Source organism: Mus pahari, chromosome 7 (assembly GCF_900095145.1).
Source record: "Mus pahari chromosome 7, PAHARI_EIJ_v1.1, whole genome shotgun sequence".
In the NCBI taxonomy this organism is placed as follows: Eukaryota; Metazoa; Chordata; class Mammalia; order Rodentia; family Muridae; genus Mus; species Mus pahari.
The window spans coordinates 105,433,164-105,459,405 of record NC_034596.1 but is presented as its reverse complement, the minus strand read 5'-3'; the positions used below and the strand labels follow the sequence as shown (position 1 = coordinate 105,459,405).

General features: G+C 54.8%; 2 protein-coding genes across 8 annotated transcripts; both read right to left on the bottom strand.

Annotated features, from left to right (window-relative positions):
- Window positions 1–1,920: 1,920 nt before the first annotated feature.
- Exoc3l4 (exocyst complex component 3 like 4) lies at window positions 1,921–15,674 on the bottom strand. Of its 4 annotated transcripts, none has more exons than XM_021202303.2 (14): window positions 14,947–15,674; window positions 13,800–13,904; window positions 11,192–11,276; window positions 10,294–10,709; window positions 8,747–9,401; window positions 7,718–7,829; window positions 7,378–7,500; window positions 7,000–7,100; window positions 6,787–6,867; window positions 5,001–5,115; window positions 4,520–4,639; window positions 4,286–4,438; window positions 3,578–3,699; window positions 1,921–2,430 (listed from the first exon to the last, which is right to left on the bottom strand). In XM_021202303.2, the coding sequence occupies exons 4-14, from the start codon at window positions 10,691–10,693 to the stop codon at window positions 2,247–2,249; spliced, it is 2,166 nt and encodes a 721-aa protein (XP_021057962.1). In that variant the 5' UTR covers window positions 10,694–10,709; window positions 11,192–11,276; window positions 13,800–13,904; window positions 14,947–15,674; the 3' UTR covers window positions 1,921–2,246. The 4 variants fall into 4 exon arrangements, with proteins under 4 accessions (XP_021057962.1, XP_029397135.1, XP_021057963.1 ...); XM_029541275.1 differs by lacking the exon at window positions 13,800–13,904 and having other exon boundaries at window positions 14,947–14,987; window positions 15,182–15,226; XM_021202304.1 differs by lacking the exon at window positions 13,800–13,904 and having other exon boundaries at window positions 15,182–15,257.
- Window positions 15,675–20,539: 4,865 nt separating this feature from the next.
- Lbhd2 (LBH domain containing 2) lies at window positions 20,540–25,449 on the bottom strand. 4 transcript variants are annotated; one of them, XM_021202786.2, is made up of 4 exons: window positions 25,377–25,449; window positions 23,655–23,741; window positions 21,950–22,106; window positions 20,540–20,913 (listed from the first exon to the last, which is right to left on the bottom strand). In XM_021202786.2, the coding sequence occupies exons 2-4, from the start codon at window positions 23,718–23,720 to the stop codon at window positions 20,792–20,794; spliced, it is 345 nt and encodes a 114-aa protein (XP_021058445.1). In that variant the 5' UTR covers window positions 23,721–23,741; window positions 25,377–25,449; the 3' UTR covers window positions 20,540–20,791. The 4 variants fall into 4 exon arrangements, with proteins under 4 accessions (XP_021058445.1, XP_029396892.1, XP_029396893.1 ...); XM_029541032.1 differs by having other exon boundaries at window positions 21,989–22,106; XM_029541033.1 differs by having other exon boundaries at window positions 21,989–22,106; window positions 25,367–25,417.
- Window positions 25,450–26,242: the final 793 nt, after the last annotated feature.

Below are 26,242 nucleotides of genomic sequence, written 5' to 3'. Positions count from 1 at the left end.
GCAGTATGAGGCTGTTCAGCCTTGGGCACATCCTCTTAATCTCTTCAAACCAGCGATACCCACCCACCTTACCCTCTCCTGAACCCTCAAGGTCCTATTCCATTCTCCCTGGCTCCTGGTCTCATGGCTGTACTCAGGATCAACTTTCATCATTGTTTTGCCAATTATGGTCTGGCTGGGTTATAGCATCATAGGGAGGTCAGGGATCTGGCTTTTATGGCTAACTCCTGTCCCACCCTCCTCAGCCAGCTCTATGTTAGCTCCTCTGACTGGAAGGCACTGACAGCATGCCCATTTCACAGCTGGAAATAGTGAGGCACAGGCAGGCACGAAGACTTGCCTAGAGACTCATCTAGACAACTGTAGAGCTAGGACTACACTCTCTTTTCTCTTCAGTGTGGTGAGGAAGTCCACTCAGCCCTGAGGCTCAGGATGGGACCTTGCTGCCCTGGGGAGGGTGACTCTCTGGGAAGAACCTGGCTAGGGTCAGATTCTCTGTTGCCTCTCAGGACTTGTTTGCACTGCCAGGGCTCTGATAGCTACTGAAGGGCACCTGCAGGGCCAAGCTAGGACGCCTGGCCTGCGAAACATCACCCACCCCACCCCCCTCTGTGATTGCAGAGCCTCTCACACCTGAACTCCAGGTTATGAGGTTTCCAGGCCACTTGCTCTCTACAGGGCTTCGATTTCCCTGCCAGCAGGAAAAACTGCTTCATCAGTCATCAGCAGGAACAAGTTCCTGGCCTTCACCTCTGGCTTTGGAGCCTGGGAACCTCAGCAATGTACTTCCTCATTCCTGCCCTCCCTACCCTCCCTGCTTCCCCTTCCAGCCCTCCCCAGGTCTGGACCTGCTGCTGGCATCCAGCCCTGATACACATGGTGGTGTCAGGCATCCACCCCTGACCCCTGCTCCTAGAAGGAAGTAAGAATTCCCGGGGAATCTATCCCTGGGCTCCCAGCAGACTCAGACATGGCTCTGTGCCCCCCCGCCCCCCTGCGCAGGGGAGGGAGGGTTCCGGGAGAGCAGGGAGAGATGCTTTGCCCACCCCCCTCACACTGCAGCATTTTAGAACCCTGGTCTCATACACTTGAGGAGGAGAATTTCACAGGGCTTTTGGGACCCCAGACCACCTGCAGTTACTTGTCCCCACACAAGCTAGTGTCAGGGTCAGTGGCAATCTGCTGAGGAACAGTAGAGTAAGAAAGCCATCATAGCCCCGTGCCATCAACTCCGTTAATCCTGGTTTGGCTCACATATTCCCTGGGAATTGGAGCCAACAATGCAAACAGGCCTCCAGCCTTTGCCCACAGGCTATAGACAGATTTCAAGTTATCTAGGGAGCAGGTGCACTGTCTCCTGGAAATGTACCCGAGGCATGGTTACCTTCCCAAACGTACACCACCACCACACAGTGACCTGGCCAATTTTATTGCTTGAGAGTCCCTCCTACATGAAACTAAAAGACCGCAAGCTGCAGAACCGGTGCTCACGAGGGCTCAGGTGCTTAGCAAGGGGCTGAGGGCTGTTTACCCCTTCTGGGCAAGACCAACAGGGTGTCTGAGGCTAGGGACCCAGGGTGGGTGGGGGTCTGCCTTTGCTTTGTTGTTGTTTTAATGTATTTTAATGTATTTAGTTTTACTTTATGCACAGGTGTCTTGCCTGCCTGCATGTCTGTGTTCAGCACAAGCGCACTCACAGAGGCCAGAGAGGGCATTTGGTCCTCTGGAACTGAAGTTAAACATGGTTGTTTACTGCCCTGTGAGTGTTGGGAGCACAACCTCTGAAGGGGGAGCCAAGGCTCTTGTTTTGATCTGCTGCTGCAGGTAGGGGCTTTTCCAGCTCAGGACTGGTTCAGTCATCCCATTCATTCAATCCAGCATCACCTCTCTTAACCAGCTTAGCTTGCCCAACCTTGGACACTATATTAATTCACATTTATTTTTAGAATCCTTAGCTTCACACTACAGTGTGGATGTGCTGAGCAGTTAGAAAGGGAAGCCTTCACTGGCCTGAAGTCCTGCAAGGAGACTCCGCAGCCCCAAAAGACTCCCCCACAAATGCCCGGAATGCCTCATCTCCTGGCTCCTCTGACTGAGCAGCCAGGCAGCTGAGACCAAAAATTCCATGGCCCGGGGCTTCAGGGCTGGGGGTAGGGCCAGAGTGACTCACTGGGCTCCCACCTGGGGTCAGACTTGGGGAGGGTGGCAGATCCTCGGCCAACAAGGCTCCTGCTCGCCCTTCAGTCCTAGATGCAGGTGATTAGCACGTCCACAGAGGTGGGCACTTCAATCTCCTCAAAGAGCACGTGGTGTGAGGGGAGCCTGGTCTCTTGGGCTGCCCTCAGCAAGTCTTGGGTGTGTTGCAAGAGATTCTGGTTCCGGCGGCGGCCGAGTCTGCGTAGTGCCAGAATGGCCAGAATGTGGTCTCGCCTGTAGAGACATGGGGGTCCCCACTGCAGAACGGTGCCCCCTGGCACCCTCCAGCTCTCGCCCCGCCCCCGCCCCCGGGAGGGCAGGAACCCAGGCTTGGGAGGAAGTATGATTCACCCAGCATTTCTGGAGCTGGATCAGGGAGGCTGAAAGGCTAGGACTATCCCAGGCCGGGAGGGGATGGGGCTCTAAAAGGAGGCAGGAGTGTGGGCCTGGAGGTGCACAGTAACTGGACCTAGAACACACAGGTATGAGACAGGGGAGGGGGCATGCGCACAGGGGAAAGAAGCTCTGGGCAGAGGCAAACGCAAGAACTCTGATCTAGGGAAGGCTCCAAAACCTGGCAGAATGCTAGGCAGGTAGAGGCTAGGCCAGGCCAGGTGGCAGGTTGGGGAATGTCCTCACAGTGTGCGAGACAGAGTGGGGTGGGGGGTGGGGGGTGGGGGAGTTGGCAGGTGAAGTGGAGGGGTGGACGTGGGGGGTGGGAGCAGGTACAAAGGGGCACCCCGTGTCTCTGCGTCCCCACTGCTTCCCCGCAGCCATCTAGGACCATTCTTGGAGCCAGGGAGGAAGGGCCAAACACCAGTTGGGGAACCCCCGAGGAGCGGTAGGGAAACTGGAGACTTAGAAGAAGCTAATGGGGTCGTCGTAGTAGTACGTATCCAAAATCTACCAGAACAAACAAGCTGCGAGCAGCAGGGAGCCAGAGAAGGGGCTGGACCAGGGGCTTTCAGTGATCTTTCCATCCCGGAATCTCCGAGAGCACTGGAGAGAGCCGAACCGGGATTTCCAAGGGCTCTGATGACTCACTGCCCCACACGGCCCGGGGATACGAGCCTCCTCACGGCTGCCGAGGCCTTAGAGGGCTTCCAGAGAGGGTTTGAGCCCGAGAGTGGGGCCACGCCGTCCACAGATGGTGGAGAACACGAGGGAGGGGATGGTCCGCTTGCCTACGCTCCCTGTGCACCTTCCTCGCGGGCATGCGCACACGGGTCCGTCGCAGTTCGCTTCCCGGCTAAGCCACAGTTCTCTCTACCCTGACAAGTTTGCTCTTCCCTCCGTTCCACGCCTGCACTCACTTTGCTAAAGGCGCGAGTGCCAGGTTCCAGTGACCCCTGACTCTAGGCGGGAAGGGGGGTCTGCTAACCTGATGTCCGGGTAGCTCCGTATAAGTGTTTCCAGGTGCCGCCGGATGTCGTCTTTGTATGTCTCGCCCAGGATCTCAGCCACGGACAGGATGGCTTGGTCCAGCCACTTGGCTTCAGAGCCCTAAGGAAACAAGGAGATATGTGCGTGGTCCATCTCCCCCAAGGAGTCCCTGCCTACAACCTCTCCTGTCGTGCCCAGAAACACCCCTCCCGTGTGTCCGCAGCGGGTGGCTTGCCCATAAGAAGATTCCACGGAGTCAGGGAATAAGATTCCACAGAGTGGACATCTGCAATGATTCTGGAGAGTTTTCTTCCTGTCTGCACAGACGGAAATCCGAGCCCTGACCAGGAGAGTGCTGATTGGAACCTGTCACCAGTAGGAGGCCAGCAACCCAGATAAGGGGCTTGGGCTGAAAGTGCTTCGGAAAGATCTCCCACAGACCTTGCCCATCATAACCCTCATTCCTTTTTTGCCTTCACCCACAAATACAATGTAAAGTGAAACTCCCACCTGGGCCCACCCCTTTAGAGTCCAGCCCCATTGCCATTTTCCCTGTGGAGTCTGAAGAACCGCCTAGTGGAAGCTCTCTTCTCCTGCACCCGCTGTGAGGGCTCTTTACAGAATGAAAACAACAGAATAGGGGGGTTCCTGGCTGGGTTTGCTGGCCAGAGACTGAGCCAGCTTGACATTCAGACACAGCTCCTACCAAGCCCTGGAAGGTGTTGCTGATGGCCTGGGCATCCAGGTTCATCTTACTGGAGCCCTTCAATCGATCCTGGCCACTGAACCTCTCGTGGGGCCTCAGCACCTGCCCCAGGTATTCTCGGACCACAAAACGGTGCACCTCCTGCAGCGTCTCCTGGGAAAGGGAGATGGCAGGGTCAGGATCAAAGCCATGGACAGCCCTGCACACCCATGCCAGCCACCCACTTCCTGGTACCTGTGCCAGTGGTGGGGTCACATGCTCAAGGTGATGTGCAAAGTCCACCACCTTGTCCATGAGGGGACGAAGTGTGTCCTGTGTGAGCCAGCTCTTGGTATATAGCACCTTGAATAGAGGCTGGGGACAGAAGGGCATGGGAAGTGAGCTCTGTTCACCATTCCCAACCCCCTTCACTTCTGGGCCCCCTTGTGCAGCCCTCTTTTCTAGGCACAGATTTTATCACTAGGTCTTTCTCATAATGCCTCCTCCAATGGGCATGGTAGAGTCTGCGAGTCTTGTCAGGCCCTGCTTACGGTGTGTGCTGGGTACACCTTGAGTGTCTGGTCAAGGGGCTTTAAGGCCTTATTTCTTGGCCCACCATCCCAGAGCTTGGGTGTTGATCCCTGAGCGGAAGGAGCAGCAGTGGGTTGGTGGGTGCTTCCCAACCACCCTTGCTCAGGGAGAACTCTTGGAGGGCAAAGGAAAGTGTCCAGTTCACCTGCATGTCTTGCTGTACAATCTGGAGCAAATGTTTCTGGAAGCTATTGGTGGCAGTCACCAGGGGTCTCTCCAGTTCCTTTATGGTTCCTGGGAACCTGGCCAGAAGACTGGTTCTGGGGAGGGGCCAAGACAAGGAGTAAGCTGGGGCACAGGAAAACAGGCAGAGGAGCAAGACCCCCTCCCTCAGGGCACACCCCTGAAGGCTGGGCACAGAACTGGTCTGCCTCTGCTCATTTTCCAGCAGTTCTTTTTCTTCACAACACGCTGCGACCCTTTAATACCGTTCTTCGTGTTGTGGTGACCCCCCAACCATAACATTATTTTAGTTGCTTCTTCATAACTGTAATGAAGCGCGATGCAGACACCTGATATGCAGGATATCTGATGCCTCTGTGGAAGGGGTCGGGACCCACAGGTTGAGAATCCCTGGTTTGGCTTGTATTGTCCCTGGAGTTGTGCAAAGTAGCACCCAGGGACAGAACTGAATAAAAGGACAACATCAAAGCCCTGAGACCCAATCATTAACTCTGGCAGCAGGGTGGCAGGGTGGCAGCTTTGGTCCCGTCTGGCAGCTTTGAGTCAGACCTTCATGCCTCCTGGTGATGGGACATTGTAGCATAGCCATGCCGGGCAGAAACTCTCCACTGAGCTTCATCCCTGCCTTTGAGGATGACAATGTTCCATTGGACAGGCAGGCCTGGTCCAACTCCTAGCTGCATGGGTTGCTGGTTGCACCAGCATCCACTTGCCCACCTGTACCAGGGTACCCTAGGCTTGGGAAGTCACACTGGGTGGATTAAGCAGGCACATAGTGTATCACAGTGCTCATAAAGAGTGCTCATATGAGGGGGCTGATGAGATGGCTCAGTGGGTAAGATTGCTCTTCTAAAGATCCTGAGTTTAATTCCTAGCAACCACATGGTAGCTCACAACCATCTGTAATGAGATCTGATGCCCTCTTCTGGTGCATCTGAAGACAGCTACAGTGTACTTATTTTAATAATAAATAAATCTTTGGGTCAGAGGGAGCAGGGTTGACTAGACCAGAGCAAGCAGGGTTGACCTGAGCGAGCAGAGGTCCTAAATTCAATTCCCAACAACCAGATGAAGGCTCACAACCATCTGTACAGCTACAGTGTGCACTTATATACATAAAAGAAATAAATAAATCTTTTTTTTTTTAAGAGTCCATATGAATTCAGTCCCCCATGGCTCCGGCTTTGTTAGAAGAGTTAAGAGGCGCCGAGATGAAGTGAATTGTTCACACAGCCAACAATGGTCAACGCTGGATCCAAACCCACAAGGTGGTCCAGATACTGTATTCCCCAGACTAGCTTATCTGTGGGGAAGAGGGCATTTGGTATGGTAGCAGTCTCTGCCAAATAGAGAGGACCTTGTCTTCTGAAGGAAGAGGCGCCCAGGATGGTCCAGGGTGGGACTCGGGGAGGGGGAGGGGTTCGGAGGAGAAAGTAAACTTAGGAAAAAGAAAAGAATGGGATGGAGGAAATAAACAGGGAACTCAGGGACGAGAGACCCCCATTTCCTCAGTCTCTGGTCAGCCTTGAAGCCCCCCATTTGTTCCAGAATCCTAGCCCTGTTGAGTAACTTAAGGCCAAGGCGAAGAGGAGACAATCCCGGAAGGCCTTGGGGAACCCACAGGAATCCACACTAAGCCTCTTCCCCCACTCCTGTCCTTAGCCACCTCTGCTTCTGATCTCTTTTCCTGAGCTCGCGCGCCTCCTGCTGGCAGTGTTTGGCAAGGTCCTGGAGCTGGGACGACCTACCTCAGCTCCACGCAGGCGTTAATGTAAGCACCCAGGTACCATTCGCTCACCGCCTTCGAAGCCAGAAAAGCCTTTTCAAACCTGGGGATCGGAAAAAAATCATTCCTCTGACTTCAGGTCTGCGCCCCCGTTAGGTCGTCACCGTGATGAGGGCCTCACACCCAGTCCACCCATTCTCGGGCACCCGTCCTGGACAGAGAATGCCACCAGTACCTGGGCACAAAGAGGCAGAGTGCACGCGCACAGATCTGCAGGGTGGTGGCCTCCAGCTCCGCGGAGATAGCGCCAGCTGCCTTCACGTGCTCAGCTACCAGCTGCCAGGGATGCCACATGCAGAGAGCAGTTGAGTCCCTAACCCAGCCCACCCCTCGCTGCAGGTTTTCAGTGGCCCCAGTGTGAGAGTCACCTCCCCAAACCCCTCCACACAGCTACCGGCAGAACCAAGAGCTGTGACTTAGCCTGGCCATGTGCCCCAGGAGTCTAGATCACCCCACAGGTTCCTCTCAGTAAAACTGAGATTCCTCTGAGGGATCTCCGACATGAGCCTGAGTCCTGAACACAGCCCTTCCTTCAGGCCCCTCCCGGGCGCACCATGTGCACGTCGATGGACAGGGGCGCGTGGTAGAGGCCCTGCAGCACTTCCCGGTCCTCATTGGCTTCCCAGCGATTCTGTTCCAGCTGCAAGATGCTGTCAAAACAGCTTGTGATCTTGGTCTGTCGGGTTAGGAGTGGCCTGTGATGAGAAGCTTTCCAGGAGGAAGGTAAGGGCGCCCCCTGCCTTCCAAACTCCATTTTGCGCCTTCAAGGACTAGCGCCACCGGACTCCAGTCATCGTCCGCGGCTTACAGGTACTGCCAGCACAACCCCAATCCTCCACATCAAGCCTCCTGTAGGACCCAACCTCTGGAGCCTGGAGCCTCCCCAGCCTCACCTCTAGGAAGCTAGTGTAATCACTTTCCAGTCGAGCCCACAGAGCAGGCTCTAGAAGTGGGGGCAGCGGTTCGGTGGGCAGCGCCAAGTCCGGGGCACCCAGGAAGTCAGGACTGAGAAAGCAAGATGGGATGAGGGAGTTGTTAGGACCCAGGCGAGCCTCTGATGCTCCACCAACTACCTCCTCTCCCTCACCTGGCTTAAAGTCATTGTTAGAGTCCTGAACTTCTTCTGTTGACACATTCTACTCCCCTACCCTCCAGAGTTCTATGCCATCACTTCCCTTCCCAGAAACCTCTGGAAGGGGCAGACTTCTTGACCCTCAAGCAAACAGCTGGTCCTGCTCAGAATGGGCCTGTTCAGATGGGCCTCTGCCAGACTGCCTCAATGTGACCTCTGCCCTCATGGACAGCCTACATTCGAAGACTGAGCTGTAAATGACATCCTCCGGCCCCATTACCATCTAACCCAAATCAGGGTGTCCCAGACAGGGGCTGATAGTGGCTTGAGATCACATGGCAATTTAAAGAGGCCAGAACTCCGGCAGCCTTCTCCCCTTACTTATTCCTGCTTGGGGCAAAGCTGGGGCCCATTCGTCTGGGGACCTAAAACACCCTTGTTACACAGCAGGCACCGAGGTTGGAAGCCCCCTGCAGGCTGCACTCTGCATGTGAATGCCCACCCAGAGGGGACGAAAGCTGGGTGGTGGTGTGACTGGAAAGCCACCCTTTCCCACTTGCAGCCATCTTATGGGCTGGCATTGCTCTATGGGGCTCCTGGCACTGGTGAGACGCGTACAAGAGAGACTTTCTAGCTTTGGGAACCTGCACATGGGTTCCTTAGGAAAACCTGGGATGGGAGCACATAGCCTGGGACAAGGGATGACCATGTCCCCAGTCTTCCTCGTGTCCCATCGCCTTTGCCAGTGATGGGGAAGGAAGGTGTCCTATGTTCTTGTATCCGTTTTCCATGATTTCCTGCTGGTTAATGGTACTCGCTCCTGCCTAAAATACCCTAGCTCAGGCCTCACCTGCCATAGACATTAGCGGCCCAGTCTAACAGCACATAGAGCTGCTCACAGCCGCGGGCGTCTCGTGCCAGCTCCTGCAGGCGTTGGGCCACGGCGCTGTGAAAGGCATGCAAGTAGGTCTCCCACACTGGGAAGTCGGTGGCTTCGTAAGCGGGCTGCATCTCTAAGCGCACCTTCTGCAGGTCGTGGCGAACTACACCACCGAGCTCAGCCAGAAGCTGGGCTAGGTCGGATGAGCCCTCCGCAGCCCCGGGGATGACTTTGGCACCTGCCTGCTGTACGCGCTCCTGGGCACTGAGCCGCACCGCGTCCTCCCAGTGCTGACGCCAGTGGCGGGGTGTACTCAAAAAATCACCCTCGGCCTGGGAGGTCTGATGGGCCTCCTCTTCCAAGTGTACCACTTGGGCCAGTTCCCCCAGAGCATCTCGATCCACGCCTTCGGAACTCAGCGCCTCGCGCACAATGGCTCCGATCTCCGCAGCCATTCCGTCGTAATGTAGACAAAGGTCCATAGCGCGCCGCGCATAGGCGGTAGGGTCCTGTGTAAAGGTGCGTGAGGTTTTGTCGGCTACCAGCTGCGTCTCCAGGTACCGCAACTGTTCAAAGGCCTTCACTAGCTGCCGCTCAGTGATGAGGTCTGCCACGGATTTACTTTCTGCAACCGCAAGTGAGAAAGGTCGCAATGAGAGGTACTAATCCAGACATTTAGGTTGCTCTGCGAGCTTTGGGCTGGGCCGCCTGGCCACTGCCCAGCTGTCCTGTACTCAACTGAATTGCTCTACCTGCCAGAAGTCCCTGCTAATAGTCACATTAGAAGGAACAGTGACAGGGTCCCAAATAAATGGCTAAAAACAGCAATTTGGGTTAGTTCCTGACTGCACAGCTGGCTGTATTGTAACCAGTACGTTCTACCTTGCACCCCTCCCCCCAATCCTCTCTTCCATCTCTGCTGAGCTGGTACTGGTGACATCATATGTGGTTGTAATTACAGGTCTAATAGGGTCAGAGCTCGGGCAGGGTGTGTCCTGCCCTTAAGTCCAAAGCTAGTCTCTATCGTGCTGTTCTCTTCCCACCCTGTGTTCAAGGGGTTCTCTACTTTGCCTGGATCCCTTCTTCAGAGTCCAAGTTCCATTTTTCCTTCCCTGAACCGACCCTTAGCTGCTCCTCCAAGTAACCATGGCTTCTATGAACCTCTGTGACTCTGTGGTCAGAGCCTAATGCCTAGGATGGGTTTGGTCAAGGGGCCAGGCTGTGAAAGGCACGTGCATGGTTCATAGCTCTACAGTCATGCAGATGTGGGTTCAAATCCCACCTCTTACTGGTTGCTGTAAAACACCAAGAAAGTCACTTAGCTGAGCCTGATGTTTCTCATTTGCCCAGTGGCTGTGTTGAGAGGAAAGGGCTTCCCTTGCGAGATACTAAAAGAATTTGTGCAGAAGGCAGAGTTTGGGTGAATTAGGCTTCAAGGAGAGTCTGTCGGGATACCCAGCTCAGCTCCTGCCCCCTCTACCGGCTGTTCTCTCTCACGGTGTTGTGTGAGACCTTACCTGCCTGGGGTTCCAGATCCTCAGCCTCCATCCCAGTGGCTCCCTGCCTGCTGACGCCATCTGTGACTCTGGAGGGCTTCTCTGGTACTGCAGGGCCTTGGGGATGCCCAGCAGTTAGGCCTTCATCTATGGCCCGCCTCAAGGACCTGAGCAGGAAACGGGAGCTGCGCCTGAAAAGGCCTTGGTCCTCCTTGGGCTTGTGGGTCGAAGCTCTCAGGCTGGTCCGGAAGAGGGTCTGCTTCAGCATGCCCAGGCTGGGTCTCACGCTGCCCCCGTGGTGCACGCTCTGCTCTTTCATACTGTTGGACTTCCAGGTGTTCACAGGGAGGGTCTGTGACTTCCTAGGCTCCCTGGGGCTTTTGAGCTCTGGCCCAGGGGCCCCTGTCTGTGGCAAAGGCATCTTGGCAGCAGGAGAGCTGGGGGGGAGAAAGCAGCTCAGGAGGCCTGGAGGGCGCCAAGCCCAGCCCAGGAAGCAGATACCCAACCCTGGCTAAACTCCAGGACTCCGGGGACCCCGGAACATGGTGCAGGAAGGCTTTGTCACTTCTATGGGAAAAGAAATGTCTGCTAGCTCCTGGGTTGGCCAGAGCCTTCTGCATGCCCAGTGCAATGGGTGTTAGGGTGCAGACAACTTTTGCTGGCAGAATGCCTTCCTGGTGCCATTCCCAGAAGGCTCTCTCCCAGGTGTCCACCTTCACAGAGCCTGAGGAATTCCCAGTTGAACTCGAAGGAGTATTGAGCTTGCTTATTCTGGGAACCAGCCCAACCCACAACCCACAAGGGCAGAGCCCAGCACCCACACCCCATATTTCTAGGATTTTAGATTCTAATGCCTAAACCTCTCCCCATCCCTCCTTCCCACAGCCCCCCTTTACCCCCTCCAGAGACGTGGACTCACCCCTTCAGCACAGAAGGCAGGATCTCGTCTGCTCAAACTGGAAGCTCTTTAAGAAGCTCTCCCTTCCTGGGCCGGAGCCTTGGATCTGGAGGAGGGTACAGTGGTGACCTAGAGCCCTAGCCTCAGGCACCCAGCCACTTATCTTCACCACACAGCCTAAAGGGAAGGTGGTGGGAGGGCCTTCAGGTCTATATTTAACCTGGAGCTGAGGAATCCCAATGTATTTCCTACCTACTGCATCACCCCCTCTTGCCAAACCCCAACCTTCACCACATGGGGTGTGTGGTGGTGGGGTCTCATGGGAGACACCCCCTGCTCAGGCCCCTGACAGGCACTACCACCACATTCCCTTTCACTAGCAAAGCCTGGTTGTTTGCCTTTCTGACTGTATGTTTAGCTAAGGGTGGAAGAGAAGAGCCAGCCTTCCCGGCCACTGGAAGCTCCTGCCCACCACATTGTGCAAGCCAGACACGGGTGGGGGATGGTATTGGGCCAGCAAGCTCTCTCTATGCCCTTCGAGAAACTGTGCCAAAAGGATTGGATGGAGCTGAAAAGATGGTCCAGTGGTTAGGAGCACTACTTGCTCTTGCAGAGGACCCATGCTCAATTTCCAGCACCCACACAGTGGCTCACAGCCATCTGTAACTCCAGTTCCAGGACAACCAATATGTTCTTCTGACCTTCGAGGGCACTGGGCACACACACGGTACACAGACATACATCCAAGCAACACACGCACACGCACACACACACACCATAAAGAAGCAAATACATAAATAAATCTTTTTTACAAAGAAAGAAGAGAAGGAGGAGGAAGAAGAGGAGGAGGAAGAAGAAAGGCTTGACCCAACAGAGGCATAGCTCCCAGCCCTCTTTAGGGCTTCCTACCATACCAGGACAAATCCAAGTAGGCCAGACCCCTGGGTGAGTCAGAAAGCAACTGCCCTTCCCTGGACTTAAGGCATGCTGGACAGAGGCCGTCCCCTAGGGTCTAGCCCTCCAGCAAGGTATCTGTTAGAGTCAGCTGAGGCCTGGATTTCTGGAGCTCCAGAGGCCACCAGCAACTTCACGGAAGCCCAGGAGAGGGAGGGAAACTCAGTTGATTGGTTAGGGCCTTATCAGCCCCACCCTGACCACAGGTCACCATCCTGCCTGCCACCCAGGTTCAGGGACCCTGCCCCACACAGAGCTGACATTATATGGCAGTCTCTGGCTGGCTCCTTCATCTAAGGTGACCTCCCATGCCTCCCCTGCTGCATTCTCTGGCCTCCCTGACAGCAGGGATGTTGGGAAAGGATAAGACGGGTCCTGCCTTGCTTGGTAAGAGTCCATCTTGATTTGCTAAGCACTGACTACGTGTCCAGCCCAGTGCTGACGCAGATGTGGTCCCCACGATTCCCCCCGAGGCGTGTTATCTGCTCCATTTGAGGAACGCACTGCTCAGCCTGGCCCTCCATGTCTCTTCAGAAGCTATGAACAACGGGTGGTCGGTGTGTGCTCCTGACTGGAGGATCAGATGTTACCCCCAAAAAGTTCTTTCCCTGTGAGGACCACAAGAGAGTCAGACTTGGCAGTCCTTGCAGGGGAGCCTGGAGGCAGATTCTGGATAAGGAGGGGCATCTGGACACATGGAATTTCATGGCAGGCTACACAGGAGTCTCTGGGCTCACGATACTCAGTCACCTTCATATCAGACCAAGCCTGTCCTAAGGGGCCATCCCGGCCACCAAACAGCCCCTCTGGCTGCAGCCACACCACTTTTGGCTCTGCAGCTCTCGGCAGCCACCCAAACCACTCTTGACCTCCCCTTCTGTGACTCCCCCAGTACCCTCAAGCCACCCCAAGCCCTATAGCTTGGCATTCAAATTCTTCTCTTTCTAGATGGACAATTCTTTGCTTCATTCCTGGGCATGCATGTTACACATGTTAGCTCATGGGACCCCCTCCATCCTGCTGAGTGTGCCGGTTTTGGTCTCCCCTCGAGTTGTGTCCCCCTCCTGGTCCCCTCTCTCTTTAGTCTCCACATTGGACCTGTTTTTTAGGACTCAGTGACTTCCCTTCGTCCAAGGAATCCTCAGCTCTGTGTCATCTGCTCAGTGGCTCCTCAGGGCTGTCTCCACTGTGTCACTTTCCTCCAGGCTTGAGAGTCTGCCTCCTCTCTCTTTCACCAGAGAGGACAGTTCAGAAGTGTGGACTCTCCAGTGTGGGTGGGTGCCCCACCCAAGGATGGGGTCAGGCATCATTCTGGTGCCCACCGGGATGATCTGTGGACCCTATCCCCATGCCTTCCCTCTGTGGCCACAAGGCCTGTCCTGGTCCTCCAGCTCCCATTTCCACTGCTGTCACCCCCTGACTGACTTGGCGTTAGGCCCGAGATCCTGCAGATCCATGACAGTCTGGGCCCTGAGCTCACCTCTTTCCCGGCCAGTACCGTCTGCAAGGATAGGTACAGGGAAGTCAGCGTGGCTCCTCCGGCTGTGGCCATGAGGTTAGGTCTAGATCTCCCTTACTTCTGGCCTTGTTTCTACACTTTTCTAGACCGTCCCTCTTGCACCAACTCCCACTCTGTTTCTCTCTGGGACACACCACATCCTTCCTCCCCACCTACCCTAGGACCTGGCTGTCCTCTGTCCTTCAAAGCCCCAGGGGCAACCACAGCCAGCAGGCTATGGCGTTCGTGCCTTGAAACTTTCCCTGCAATCTGAGTCCTTTCCTGAAAACATGGAACAGGGCAAGAAAATATGGTTCCAATCTGCCTCAGTGCTCGCCTTCGAGGTCTAGTTAAATCAACAAGCTAGGGAAATCAGTAAGAGCTGCAAATGTCAGAGAGAAGCAGTTTAGATCGCCGTTTTAATTGGTTATAGCTGCCCGCCGAAAAACCCCAAGCGCGGTTATTATGGGAATAACAAGAGTTTAGTAAATTTCATGTGTTGATATTGCAAACACGATCAGTAGCTGTTCTATGTGCCAGCCAGGCCTATTTTTAAAAAGACACAGGCTCCCTTCACAGTTGCCAAAATACAAACATCCCTGGTAGCCATCCCCCACTGAAGGACAGACTTCTTAAGGAGGCACACATGGCTCTTCCTTGGCTTTGTCTTGCTTTTCTCTGTTGCCCCTCTGTGGCCCAGGACTCATCCCCCCCCTCCTAGCCTTTCTGGGAGTTGCCCCTCATCTTCCAAGAGCAAGCCAAGAGCTTCCTTGGGGCTCTTCCTCTGAGAAGCCCTCCCTGACCAGCTGAGCCCTAGCAAACAGCAGACCCTTTTCTGGGTCTAGATAGTAGTTACATGATCTGAGATCTTTCTGCCACTTGGCCAGGAGCCTCCAGGGAGCAGGGAATGAGCCTGACTCAGACCCATGAAGGGGCCAATAAATGTCAGGTACCCAAGGAATGGTGTGGTCCTGCCATGATTGTGAACCTGTGGTACATCTTTCAGATCTTCATGCTAGCTAGCTCCAGTGCCTCCCCGTGTGTGTGGTTGTCTTGTAATATGTGTGTGCGTCTTCTGTGTCTGTGTCTGTATGCCTCATGGATGTCTCTGCTCTCTGCAAGTGTGTGTGGCTGTTCATGTGTTCGGATGTACGCACATCTTCTGCGGCTGAGCTGGTATTCTAGTTCAGTCGGCATGGGCTTGGAGCCCAGACTGTTGACCACAAAGCCAACTAAAAAAGCCAGAGTAACCTCAGCCTCTTGGGTCCCCACCCACTGCCCCAAACACCCTCACATCCTCCTGCCCCACCTGGCTGGGTCTTACCTGATAAGCGCACAAACAACTGCACCCAGGCAGCAGAGGTCCTAAGGAAGCCAGTCAAGCAGGATTCTGAGACCAGGGTCCAGGAGAGAGGCGGCTGCCAGCACAGCCCAACTAGTGGACCAACAGCTGGGACTTCCCAGCCACAGGACCGCCCTGACCCACTCTCTACTCGGACCCCATACTTTCGCTTTCAGAAAAGTTCCACCCCTTTCATTCCAGAGACAGCCACTCTAACCTTTGATCAGCCACAGTCCCGGAGCTTGCCTGAGCCTGATCGGAGCTTGACAGGGAAAGACTGGGGAGGGGAGGCTAGGGAGGGCCTGAAGGGAAGCTGAGGAGGTGGAGATTAGTGGAGGGGAGGTTAGGGGGTGGGGCCAGGGGAGGAGGATGCAGCAGTGGGGGCTGGGGACCACTGGGGATTGTCAGACCCTCACCACTGCCAGAGGTAAGCTAAATGGGAGGGTCAAGCCCAGAAACTCTCTTCCCTCCAGCGAAGGGCTGCAGCTCCAAGCCAGGCTAGGCCGTTCACTCCAGTGCCCCGATGCCTGCTGGAGCTGAGAAGCAGACAGCAGAGACCAAGACCTGTTAGGGAAGTTTTCTGTAATGCCTGGGGGACCAGGTGTGAGCCATACACTGCTCCGGAGTGCTGGTGGGAGAGGACCCGAGGGACGACGGCAGGGGCTCACACTCAGGAATGACAGGCAGCCTTCTAGGCAGACACAGCGCAGAGTGAACAGCGTGGAGGAGGGGCTGTTGTGATGGCTTTGGAACTCAGGCCTTCTGCTTTCACAAAGACTCAGACAGGAAGATTTTTTTCGGAGAGGGCTGTGGAGATTTCAGAAGAGGCATGTTCCCTGATTTCAGGGGGATTCCACAGTCAGCGTCTTAAGAAAGAAACTTGGGGGAAATCCAAGGACACATTCATGACTGTCCTGCCCTGCACCTGGGTACAATATGGATGCTCCAGTTACAGTACTCAGTACTGGGTACTCAGTACTGGGTACTCAGCATTGGACTGTGAGCACACAGTGCCACACAGGCTATACTATCCCGGTTTGGGGGACCTGCGGGCTAAGGTCTTGATTCTTCTGAGGCTACCTTTGTCTTCTTCTTCCTCCTCCTCCCCTTCCTCCTCTCCCTCTTCTACTTCTTCTGCAGACAGGGTCCCACTATGTAGTCTTCGATGTCCTGTAACTCACCATGTAGACCAGGCTGGCTTTGAATGCACGGAAATTGGATTAAAGGCATGTGCCATCGTGACCGGTGCTTTCTCTCTTTGTGTTCTTTCCTCTGTGGGTGTCTGTCCTGTTTTCTCTTCTTTATAGCATGTGGAGTGTGGTGGTTTGTATATGCTCTGTCCAGGGAGTGGGACTATTTGGAAGTGTGGCCCTGTTGGAATAGGTGTGGCCTTGTTGGAGTAGGTGTGTCACTGTGGGTGTGGGCTTTAAGACCATCATCCTAGCTGCCTGGAAGTCAGTGTTCTGCTAGCAGCCTTCAGATGAAGATGTAGAACTCTCAGCTCCTCCTGCACCATGCCTGCCTGGATGCTGCCATGCTCCTTTCTTGATGGTAATGAACTGAACCTCTGAACCTGTAAACCAGCCCCAATGAAATGTTGTCCTTATAAGAGTTGCCTTGGTCATGGTATCTGCTCACAGCAGTAGAACCCTAACTAAGACAGCACGCTAGGTAAGCTCTCTGAGGCAAGATAGAAGGTTGGGCAAAGCGTGGGAACATGAGAATAAAAGGAGCTCCCCTGGTTGCAGTACCTCAGCAGCAGGCAAGGATCCTGTGTGATCAACGCCTGCAGAAGGCCTTTCTCCCCCGCCAGCTATAAACCTTCAATTTTTCTAGGAATTTCCTCTACAAAAACCCCTCACTTATAGAGAAGGATGTGTACTAAATTCCTTGAGAAAGATCATCAAATTGTTATTGCATACAAGACATCTCCATCACCACCACTGACTTATCAGAAGAGCAGGAAAGGAGAAAAATAACGCTTTCTTGGTAACCTCAGAGATGCAACTTGAGAGTCACCAAGACCAGGGATCTGTGGCTAAGGCTAGGACAGCTTCGTCCACTGCTGAGCCCCCTGAGCAGGCTGACTCCCCCCGTGGGTGTGTCTTACTTTCTGCTCTTCTCCCAACATGTCCTCCATTAAGTCTCACTCTTTCTCCAAGCCTCAAGTGTAATCCTATGTTAAAGTATCTTTGGTAAAAATCTCCAACTCTACTTCAGACTGGCTAGTCCTGAAATTCTTTTCTTCATTAAAGCCGTAAGTCTCCATTTAGCATAAGTTGGGTCTGTAAAAGATGAAGAGGGTCTTAAAGCTGGTGAAGGTGACAGTGCAGAGCTGTGTCTCTGCACCCTCTTCTGATAGCCAACATAACAGCTTAGCTATATACCCAACCTCCCAGTTGACCTGACTTGAACTGATTGTCTTTTTAAAGACCCTATCTCCATATAAGGTCACGTTCTCAGGTTCTGGAGCTAAGGGTTCAACATATAAATAATAGCTTTGATGATACAAGGCATACTGCATCACCCCATGCAATTGGAGACAGGCCAAGCAGACAGAAGCCATCAGAACCACCTCCAGGATGTCCTCCAGTTAATTACTTTTCAGTAACTATAGCTCCCTACGTGGAACCACCAGTGCAAGCCCAGAGGTGCCAGGCTGGCCCTTTCCCCTCAGCTCAGCCTGACCTGCCTATTGGCTCCCTTTCAGGGGGCTGCCCTGGGCTCAGGGACCTACCCATCACCACACAGTCAACTGGAGAGACCAAGACTGTCTCCAAGTCACATGTAAGACCTGGAATCTCCAGGTTCGAATTGCTTGAAGTCTAGCCTCAGAAGTCCAAGCAAGAAGACTTTGATCTCTTTCTGACTTCTGTGTCTATGTTGCCTCAGAAATCTAACACCAAGGCCCAGGAGATTGTTCTAGGCCTCCCCCAAGTCTCACCAAACCCCAGACTAAGCCCATGAGGCTGTGATAGTTTCGTCTTTGATTTTGTTGCTGGGTGGTATTTTTGTCTTCTTAAACATTCTTTCAACAAAGTAGAATTTTAAATTATATATATATATATATATATATATATATATATATATTATACAATGTATTTAATTTATTAAATGTGTTTATTTTATTTTATGTGTTTTGCCTGCTAATATGCATGTGCACCATATGCATGTATGGTGCTTGCAGGGGTCTGAAGGGAACAGACTCTCTGGGACTGGAGTTAGGGATGGTTGTGAATCATTAGGTGGATGGTGGGAACCGAATCCAGGTCCTCTGCAAGAGCAGCAGGTGCTCTTAACCACTGAGCCACCTCTCCAGCCTTAATCTGTCTATTTTTATGTACATGGGTGATTTGCCTACATGTACGTCTGTGCTTTCCCGGTGCCAGTGTCACGTCCTCTGGCCACCATATGAGTGCTGGGACCCAGGCTTAGTCCTCTGGAAGAGTGGATGGTGCTCTTAACTGCTGGGCCAACTCTTCAACTCCAAGTCGGCTGACCTTGAACTTGCTACATACTTGAGGATGACCTTGAATTCCCATTCCTGCTTTCATCTCACAAGTGTTGGGACTACAGGATGTACCATCACACCCAGCAACTTGCTCTATTTTTCCATGTTGCTTTCCCCTGGCTTTTTCAGTAAAATCCCAGCGGAAAAGTCCCAGCATAGTCTAAGAGAAGCCCAGGCACCAGGGCAGTTAAACTGAGGTCAGCTGAGGGCCATGCAGGGGGCAGCTAAGAGGAAAGTCACAGCTAGGACACCAAGAACGTCAACTCCAGCTCCCCACGACCTTGGGAGAGGCATCTTTGTCTCTAAGCCTTATATACTCTTAAGTAAATAGGATTGTTACTGAGATGACATGATTCACCTCACCTGAGGATCAGGAAGGACCCTCCACAGATGTTTACCTGTCTAGGGGTCAATTTTGCCCAGAATGCTAAGGGACCCAGATTGGAATCCATTCTAAGACTGGGGAGGTGGAGTTCACCCTGTGTCCCTGGCGGCTGCGGGATCTGGCGGGAGCGGGGGCGGAGTGGGTGTGGATTGTCCCCTCTGAGGCCAATTTGCAGCCTGCTGGTGGACCTAAAGGCACCAGACGGTGGCGTCTGCGGTTTTAAGTACTGACTCCGGCGGACGCTAGGGGGAGCCGCAGGCAGATTTCAGGTCTCCTGTGTGCAAAGGAGAGGCTGGGCTAGGCTGGGCTGCTGAGTGGGTGTGGCGTCCGCTCTGGCCCCACCCGGGCTCTTTCCCACTGCTTGAGGAGGAGTGGGCAGAGGTCCGCCCCCTCTAGCTCTCGGACCTCCGGAATGGGTCATCACTACACTGGGGCTACCCTGGTAAACCACGGAGAAAGCCTGGGCTTGGGTCCCAGGAGACACCCCCGCCCCCTCCAAGGGCCCTGGGCTTGTCTTCTGTGGGACGCTGTTTAATTAGGCATAATCCTGCCCGGGAGAGAGGTGGCGCAATCCTGTCGCTCGCTCCGTTCTGCTCTGCCTCTCGAAGTGGACACCACTTCCTGCCAAAGGTCAGCCCCCTGAGGATCCCCACACTCCCTCCCCATTTCCTATTCTCACTGCCCTTTCTCAAAACCCACAAGAAGGGCTGGGGACAGGGAGGTTCTAGGACAACAACACTTCTAACCCGTGAACCCGGGCAGGGCCCACGCTGACAGCCTGGACCCAGAGCACCCACGGTTTTAAATTTAAAGCAGACTTCCAGGCAAACTTCCGCACCTCCCCTCCCACCTCTGGCGTTTGGGGGCCAGGCTATATTTAGAAGGAAGGAGGGCTGGAGAAATTGCTTTATTCATCCTGGAGGTTAGCAAGGAGGCCAGGAGAGAACAGAAGGCCTGTGTCTCCCACAGCCCTACCAGCTCACTCACGGTGGGGCCCTCGGCCTGAGGGCTTTGTTGAGCTAACATGATGGAAACTTCCTAGTGGCTAGGCCCTGAACTTCCTCAGGCTTAGCCAAGGAAGGGCAGTACATCTTCAGAGGGAGCCCTAGGCATGGTCAGCTTTCTGCTCCCCAAGTCAGCCCTGATGAGATACCATAGCTCCCCTCCTGGTTGTGGAGGGGCAAGACCATCGTTCAAGGTAAGAGGAGGTGCTTGCTCACCCAAGGTCACATATGGGTGCTGTGACCAGCTTGAGGGTCCTTCCATAGCCTTGGGCAAAACTGGTCCAGGGCACCTCGTTTTGAACCTAAATGTACTCATCTATAAAATGGGACTTTTGCAAGGAATTAATATAGTCTGGGCTGGAAGAAGACGAGGTAAGATTCACCTTAGGTACCCCGGGTGCCCTAACGTACCCAGGACGCAGGGTACCAAGGGTGCTTGACCTCCAGGGGATCTCTAGCAAGGGTAGGAGGCCACCAGGAAGAGTGGCCATAGGCAGTCTAGAGGAGTTAGAGTAGAGAGAGGGTCCCTAGGCAGAGACAGTGTGAGCAGCCTCTGGCTCTGCTCAGCCTGGCATTCCCCACCCCGGGCTGACTGCCAAGCACCAAGTGCTTGCCATCCAACATTCTGACTTGCCCAGCCTAAGACAGACTAGAATACCACTAGTAGAAGCAAACTTGTGCCCAGCAGCTCAAGTGCCCATGAAGGTGCCCGTAGCCACCAGGAAGGACGCTTTTATTTCTGCTTCAAGCCACTGAACATAGAGGGGTATCGTATGTTCCAGATCTGGGCCATGGAGTGCAAAGGCAGGGGCCGGAGTCCTGGGCACACCTAGCCAGACAGGAAGCTTGGTGATCTGGGTTTCCTGGGTGGGCCCAGCCTTTTCTGTGAACCAGCCTGTCATCCTGGGATGGTGGTCCTCTTGGTGGTCAGAGAGCAGAGCCTGCCACACCCGCATCTGTTACTGGAGCAGGGAATGCCTGGTGCCCGGAGTCAGCACCCTGGATGACATCATCATCTGCTTCCTTCCCTGATGGACTTGGGGAAGGAGCTGAAAACAAGCAAAGGAGCGAAAAACAAAAACCAAGCATAAAGCCAGAAAGCCTCTCCATTGGTGAGAGCTGTAGCTTGACTGGTCCTGGGGGATCTGAGGAGAGCCTTTGGCAGACATCTGGATGGGATAGCCATCTTCCCCGGGGCTGATGGGAAGGAAGGGGTGATCACACCCTCGTTTTAGGGAAAGAGAAGGAGAATGAAGCCCAGCTCTGGAAGCCTGAAGCAACCCTCCACCGCCCTGCCCTGTGTGTCAGGGAAAGGTATGGCAGAGAGAGTGTGGCAGCCTGAGGGTCTCCCCACAGCCCACACCTCAGTGGTTACCTAAAGGACAGCAGCCACTGCTGCTGTCTCTGCTGCTGGCCTGACGCAGGGTGAGAGAGCTCTGAGCAGAAGTGGGGGCCATGGGTATAGATCCCTTCAGGGCCAAGCTGGATAAGGACTGGTATAAGGATTAGCCCAGAGGCTGAGGTCTGGGGAGAGGAAGGTTTGTGTGGTTCTGAGCATCTGTCACGGGAGCCGAACTCACGTCCTCACAATGAGAGAGGCCCTCCACAGGCTTCAGAAAATAAAGACTCCCAGGGAACCGCTCAGCCCTCATGCCCACAGCTTTTAGTGGCTTACGAGCCACTCTGGAGGCCCTGAGGACTGCCCACTCCTGTCCCACCTTCTTCTTGAAGCTCCAATCTTTCACCCTGGCACCTGCTGCCAAGCTATGAGGAACCCCTGTTGGCAAATGTGCTCCTGAGCTCTGGCCCCTATAGGTCCTTGTGGGCAACATGAATCCTTCCAAAGGTCTCAAGTCAGGGAGAAAAGACAGCAGTGTGGACAGTAGGAGAGGCCTGTGGCCCTCTCGTGTGCCAGGCCTGGAGCCACAGGTGTGCATTAAGGGGACAGGTACAGATGAGAGGAAGGGCAGTCACCAGAGGAGTGGGTAAAGGTGAGGCAGAGTCCAGGCCCTGGGCAGATGCTCTGGGTGCTGGGGTCCCACACCTACTGCACACACAGACAGGAAATGGGCACTGTGTTCACACCAGCAGCAGCCTGGATCTGAGGGGTACCCCTCTGCGTACCCTCGGGTGGCCAACGCAGCTCCCCGCTTTCCACGGCACCCGTTTCAGTAGGTTCCACCACAATAGAGGGCAGTCGCTGACAGAGCCGAGGGCCCTTCTCCCGGACACCTACTGCAGCCTACAGAGAGAGTGGGGAAGGACCAGGGTAATACCGGGCCATGGACTGCTGGCTCTGCCTCTTGTACCCTCTGTCCTGTTCTACTAGGAAGGCCAAGAACAGGTAGGGTGAACAGCCCGGCCTAGTGCCACCGCTGGGGAATCAGGTACCCAGGGAACACCATAGAACTCACCTGGACTCAGACCCAGAGAAGCCCATTTCCCAGACAGAGCCTAAGATGGTAGAGACCAGTCACCAGGAGCCCAGGACTGTGCACCCCAGCTGCTTCCTGTACCTGGAAGCCAGCGCAACTCCTTTCTAGGGGCTTCCCTGCTGGGTCCTTGGCCTCCTCCCTCCACTTGGCAGGCCAAGGAGCTAGGAAGATGTTGCCATGGCAATCAGAGCTGGCTCTCCCTCATTGTTCGGTGCCCACACGCCCTCTGGGTGCCCTCAGCAACTCCACCTCCCATTCAAGGCTTTTCAAGGCCGAGGCTGCCTCACACAGCTCCATCCCTCAGTACCCCGAGGCCCTGACTTGTCTGCACTGGTCCACCTCTGTGCCCTCCTGAAGTTCTGGAAAAGATGGCTACCTAACGTATATGCCTTCCCACAGTAGCATGCAGTCCTCCAGCAAGGTAGGCACAGAGCAGGCAAACTGTCACACTGCCTCTGAATGGCTGCTTAGGACCAATGGACACTGTTTTCCCCATACACTCCCACACTCTACCCAGGACCTTGTTAGCCAAGTGCTTCAGGTAACCCTGAAGTCTGAGAACAGGTGTCACCAGGCTGGGCTATCTGTGGAATGAAAGATAAAGGGCCTCAGAAGACAGCAGAGGGGGACCTCATCCTGCCCCCACAGCTGGACCCTGTGAGGTTGACACTCTGCTGGCCTTGCCAAACCAGGCCTCCTTCCCCATCCTGGCATCCTGACTACACGCTAGTCCTTTCTGTCAGCCACGGGTTCTGTCTGGAGGGTACCCGCTATGGTAAGATGGCCAAGCCAGCCAGCCCGTCAGGGTAGCTGCGCCCCTGAGCCCAGAGTCTAGGCTGTTCTTTCTTCCTGCCCTGGCTCTGTTGACCTGAGGCAGATTTCCGTGGCCCTGCTGCTCTGTGCAGGACTAGAATCTCAGTTTATTTTACTTCTGAAACAGGTTCTTATACTCTAGAGTCTTTGAAACCCACTAAGTATCCAAGGCTGGTCTTGATCCTCTGACTCTCTTTCTAGACTACTAGGATTACAGGGGTGTGTCAGTGCACCCTACTACAGCTTTAAACATCGCTGCATCAACATCCCAGCCCCCTAAAAATCTGAGGGCACCGTAGAATTGTATCACCCTAAAGAGCAGAGTGGGATCCTGTGCTTGGGGAATAAGCCATGGTGCCCCAGGTTCAGCTGGGGTGCTAAGTAAGCCAGGGCAGTTTGCTTCCAATTGCTCTATCCACCGAATTTCTACAAAAACAGCAATGCCCTCCCCAACATGGGAGGGTAAACGGAGGCTGATAGAGATGAGAAGCATATTGAAGTCACAGGTCAGAGCTTGAGGCTGGCTCCCTCCTGTCACTTACCTTCCCTTCTGGGCCTCTGGGGCCCTCAGTGGGGCTCTCTGGTGCGGCTGACTGTGGGGTGCTCATGCTGTTGCTGTTGCTACTGGGCTACACCAAGACAAGAGTAAAAATGAGATATCCACTGCAGCCAGTGCCAGGTCTCCTCCTCCTCCTCCTCCTCCTCCTCCTCCTCCTCCTCCTCCTCCAGGAACCCTCCCCACCTCAGCCTAGTCAGGCCCAGCACCCACAGCTCAGGGCTGATCTCAAGAGCACAGGAGACCTGCCATACTGTGCCCAGGACCATAGAGAATGTGGCAAGATGGGGAGAGATTGACCCAGCTTTGAGAACCAGGAAGGCTTCCTGGAGGAAGGTCAGCTGGCCTGAGGCCCCTCTGAGGGATGGAGAGCAGGCAGAAGAGAGAGTCATATGTTGAGGCAATGAACAACAAGCAGAGAACACAGCAGACCTGGGACCCAAACAGGTTTGAGTCCGGAGGCTGGGAGAAACCCGGGACTGAGTATGAGCCAGCCAGAAGCCAAGGTGCCCCGGTCCTGCCCAAGAGCACCCCTTCACCCACAGACCCTCAGGCCATGCCCTAAGAGAAGCTGACATCTTGCCTGCCTATGGCCATGTCTACCCAGCCCAGGCACAGGTTGGGGAGGCTGGATCGGAGCCTCCAGGGTGAGGAAAGGGTCCCTGTCAGAAACCAGAGGCCCGCCCTCGGACACTCCCCTAGCACTGTAGTGAGGTGGTGGTGGGGTAGAGGGATGTGGGGGGTGTGGGGGTATTCTTGGCATCTAGCTAATGCCAGAGCAAGGAACGAGTCGGGTCTAACAGGCATTGGAAGGTTTTAGTCGGGCAGCCCAGGCCTTGCTCTGGAAGGAGACTGGGCCAAGGTGAAGTACTGACCAGTAGGGCAGAATGGCTGAGACACCCTGCTGGGGTGCGGGGACCCTGGACCACCACAAGATCAACTGCTAGAAAAAGAGGGTCCCTCTACCAGATGTCCACCTTGGTTGGCTCAAGTTCCAGAGTCCCAAGGAAGTCTGGAAGGGGGACACACCCTGTGATGGGCACCCCCTGGCAGTAGGCAGCCATGTCATTCCAGTGGTCCTCTGTCCCAGAGCCCGCCAGATCCCCCGCGGACCGCTGGCTCAGGCTCAGTCAGGCTCAGGCTCTGAGGGTCTGAGAGGCTGAGAGAGTTCCTGCACACCTCCAGAGTTCTGAGAACCTCTGAGACCCAAAGAGATGTCTCAGAGACATTCGGGAATGAGGGAGGGAGAGTGACCACGGAGGCCATGCAAAGAGGTGACAGAGCTGAAGAGTGAACGGAGAAAGAGGGAGAGAGCGGCAGGAGAGTCCTGGGGAGCCAAGATTGCAGCAAGGATGGAGCCACGATGGGGCAAGTGCCCACAGGCTGCCTTGCTCTTGCAGGGTGCCTGGTGTCCGAAGCCTCCGCTGAGAGAGCCCCACACTCCTCTAGCCGCTCTGGGGTGCAGAGGACCAGGTGCTGTGGACCGCACCGGGTAGAGGGACGCTTGATCCAGAGCCCCCCTTCCCCCGCATTCGGCTGCCAGGGGGGAACCCACACCCGTCCCTTCCTCGGGATGCTCCCACTAACTCCTTACCGCACTCGCCCTCCTCCCCACCCCTGGCTGCCAAGGTGCACCTCGGAGGACTGAACCCTGCGGGCGAGGGTGGGGAGGGGGCGTTGTGCCTCCTGCACACTCACCGACACTCACCGCTGGCGATTGCGGGGACTCCACGCTGGCTCGGGAGCTCGCCTCCCTCGGTCTCCTCGGAGCTCTCCGCCCACACACGCGCTCGCAGCCGGCCTCTCATTCACACTCCCGCCCTCCCCTCTGCAGGGCCGCCGGAAGGACCTGGCCTCCACCTCTCTAGACACCACCCTACCCCAGAACCTGGTCTTGGCCACTTCAGACCTCCTCTTCCAATCTCCAGGTTAGAATATAAGGTGTGGCATTGTGTGGCGCCAGATACGGTAGGAAGAGAATTTTCTCCAACCCGGCTACCCAAGGAGGAAGTGTTGCGAAGTGGGGCAGGTTGGAGGATTGTCCCACATTCCGTCTCTCGCATATTGATCCCCAGGCCCATTCTCTACCCCAAGACAGTTGGTTTGATTTGTTGAACAACTCTGTCACCCAAGGCCGTAGTGCCACATCCCCACATGCGTAATCCACACAACTCCCTTTCTAGGATCCACTGAGGGCTCTCTAATGTCCTATTTCTCTCAGACCTTCAACATCACCATGCACCCAACCATTCATTAGCAGGCATTGTCTACCATCCACAACCCAACCTCTGTTCAATGGTCAGTCTACCATTACCTACTAGCTGGCAGCCACCAATCCCTATCCATCACCCACTCACCATCTGGCATCCTACATCCACTCACTACCTACCACACGGCCATTCCGCACACACCCCCACTACCTACCACACGGCCGTTCTGCACACATCCCCAAATACTTACCCTAGCATTGCATCTAGCATCTACCCCTCACTAGTCACCCGGCCACTAGGGTGGCCATCCGGCCAGCTTCTTTTCCTGTAGAACTAGCCCAAGAATCAACCAACATCTAATAAC